Raw genomic sequence first — 2,307 nt, 5'->3', positions numbered from 1 at the left:
TACTTTCTTGGATGATTGGGAATGCTCTTTCTCTGTTCTCTTCAAGACAAGGTGAAGCTGAGGGAATCAAGTCTATCCTTTAACAAATCTATCCCAAATCTACCCATTCTCTTTGGACAAGCTCTGCTCTTTCCCACAGATTTTCAAGGGTAAGTTGTCATTCAGCTTTGTGAATGGCAGACAGATCCATTTGGTGTGTGTTGCAGGTAAGGGTGGCCTTACTAACAGGGGCAGATGGAAGTTAACTGTGGACTTTGAAATCAAGGGGAGGATAGCTCAATCCATTCTTGAAGAGTGATAAAAGAATCCCTTGTAAAGGTGGAGAGCTCTTCACAGTCACACCAGGGTTGTTAGGTCAGCTTTTTTTCCTGTGTCTTGCTTTGGGCTCAGTATACTATATTATGCTATGGCTTTTATTTTCCAGATAATGGAAAGCATGAGGAGGTCCTTGGATGAGAATGGCACATGCCACTGTGTGTTTTATACGACCATAAATTCCACCTCTTTGCAGCATCTGGAGGAGCTCATGAACAAGTATGAGAAGGTGCTCTCCAGGGTAAGTGCTGGTGCTGTAGGAGCAGAATGAGAGCTCCAAGCTCAGACCTTCCTGTATCAACATGAGGTTCAGTCCTGGGCAGGACAAGTAGCTGGAGGAAACATAGTTCTGGGCTTTGAGATGGATCCTTAGTATGAAGAGGAAATTAGATGCTGTGCTTGGGTTATATAGTGGTAATAACAGAGTGGGGACAGATTTATGTAGGGAATATTTCCTATAATAACATGCGAATTAATAGGTATAAGTCCACTGAAAGATAGGGAGAGGGAAATTCAGAGACACATATAGAATAAGTATGGTGATTTCACATATGCAGAATAGAACTACATTCCACAGGGTTTAAAAGCCATCACCTTTAGAAACAATTGATAAAGCCTCCCTTTTAAAACACTTCTGGGTAGATTTGAGTAACTATCTTTTACCTAGTAGTTGAGCACTTAACTGTTTGTGCCACTTAGAGGCTAACGAAGTCACTCTGGTGGCCTAGTGATATAGGAGTTGGGCTACCAGTCCAAAAGTAGTCAGTTCAAATCCACCTGTTCCTCCAAAGTTGAAAGATAGGCATGTTCCTCCCATGCAATTTACAGCCTCTGAAAACCCGCTGGAGGTCAGCTATGAGTTAGTTCTTACTCAACAGCACAGAACAACAATAACAACAGAGATTTATGAAATGGAATTGACATGATGAAAGCAGTTTTTATTATGTTTTTCTTCACCAAATAAGCAAAGGCTTGGACGTGGAATAATGGAACCAGGGAGAGATGAAGTTGAATGAAGTTGAAAAAGGGGCAATTTATGGAGGAACTGTGTGCAAGACTGGGATGCTTGGGGTGAATCCTTTAGGAAAGGAAGAATGAAGTGACCCTTTGTAGCAGTGGTTGCATTAGAGTCATATTTGGTTTTCATATAGGTCACCCTGAAGAGAGTTGACTAGATGGGGCCAGAGTGAAAACCGTTTATGGTTTATTTGTTTGTTCTTCAAAGCCACTTGTGAGGGTGCAGTTCTACTAAGAAAAGAAAGAGAGGATTTAAGTGATTCAGAGAATGAGTTTCCTCCTGTAGGTAAAAGGAAGATATGCATAGGAATTTTTAATGTAAGAAAATCAAACTAATATCAATGCCTTCTTCAAAGGCTCTTGATGGCCTTTGGAGTTGCTTTTTCATATAGATTAGAAAAGGTATCAGGAAAGTTTGGAGAACTGACAATTTATCCTACCTATGTCCAGGTCAGTGAATTTGCACAGCTCTTTGAAGGTCAAGATAACCAAGTCTCGAAAATGGTTTATAAAATGCAATCCAGTGCCTTTTCTTCTTACAAAGCCCCCACCTTCAGTCAGCTGCGCTTGGAGCTGGAGGAAGCACAGACATTGGTAGAGGAGCTTAAGATGATTGAAGAAATGAAAGATTCTCAAGGCCTCTTCAACCAACTCCAGGGACAGGTAGGAGAACAGATTAAAGAAACTTTTCCCCTCCACAATGTATTGTCTCCTGTAATCCCACTTGTCTAACAGTTTCCAAAATTGTATCTTTCTAGAGGAGAATGCACAAGCAGTGTTTGTTTTGCTGGATTTGTTCTCTTAAGAATGACAACAACGAACCACATCTCCTTTATGACATTTCCTTAGGTGGCAAATGCAAGTTTCACTCTCAGACTTCTAAGTGACTCTGACCAGCGCAGTTTCATGGCTCTGCGCCAAGAAGTGGATACCCTCGAGGGTGAACTAAAGGAGTGTGAGAAGATGAGAGAGAAA

At 41.3% G+C, this 2,307-nt stretch overlaps 1 protein-coding gene across 1 annotated transcript in view; it reads left to right on the top strand.

Annotated features, from left to right (window-relative positions):
• Nucleotides 1–436: 436 nt before the first annotated feature.
• The window catches only part of LOC102870513 (olfactomedin-4-like), a 5,530-nt gene continuing 3,659 nt past the window's right edge, over nt 437–2,307 (top strand). Inside the window, exons 1-3 of the mRNA XM_006885651.1 lie at nt 437–556; nt 1,783–1,995; nt 2,182–2,287. Of these exons, the coding sequence (XP_006885713.1) occupies nt 437–556; nt 1,783–1,995; nt 2,182–2,287 (439 nt within the window). The remainder of the gene's footprint in view (nt 557–1,782; nt 1,996–2,181; nt 2,288–2,307) is intronic.

The sequence above is a fragment of the Elephantulus edwardii genome, unplaced genomic scaffold (assembly GCF_000299155.1).
Source record: "Elephantulus edwardii isolate Elephantulus edwardi_28Jun2011 unplaced genomic scaffold, EleEdw1.0 scaffold00044, whole genome shotgun sequence".
Classification (NCBI taxonomy): domain Eukaryota; kingdom Metazoa; phylum Chordata; class Mammalia; order Macroscelidea; family Macroscelididae; genus Elephantulus; species Elephantulus edwardii.
Note: the sequence above shows the minus strand (reverse complement) of the source record. Positions and strands in the feature narration are given on the sequence as shown.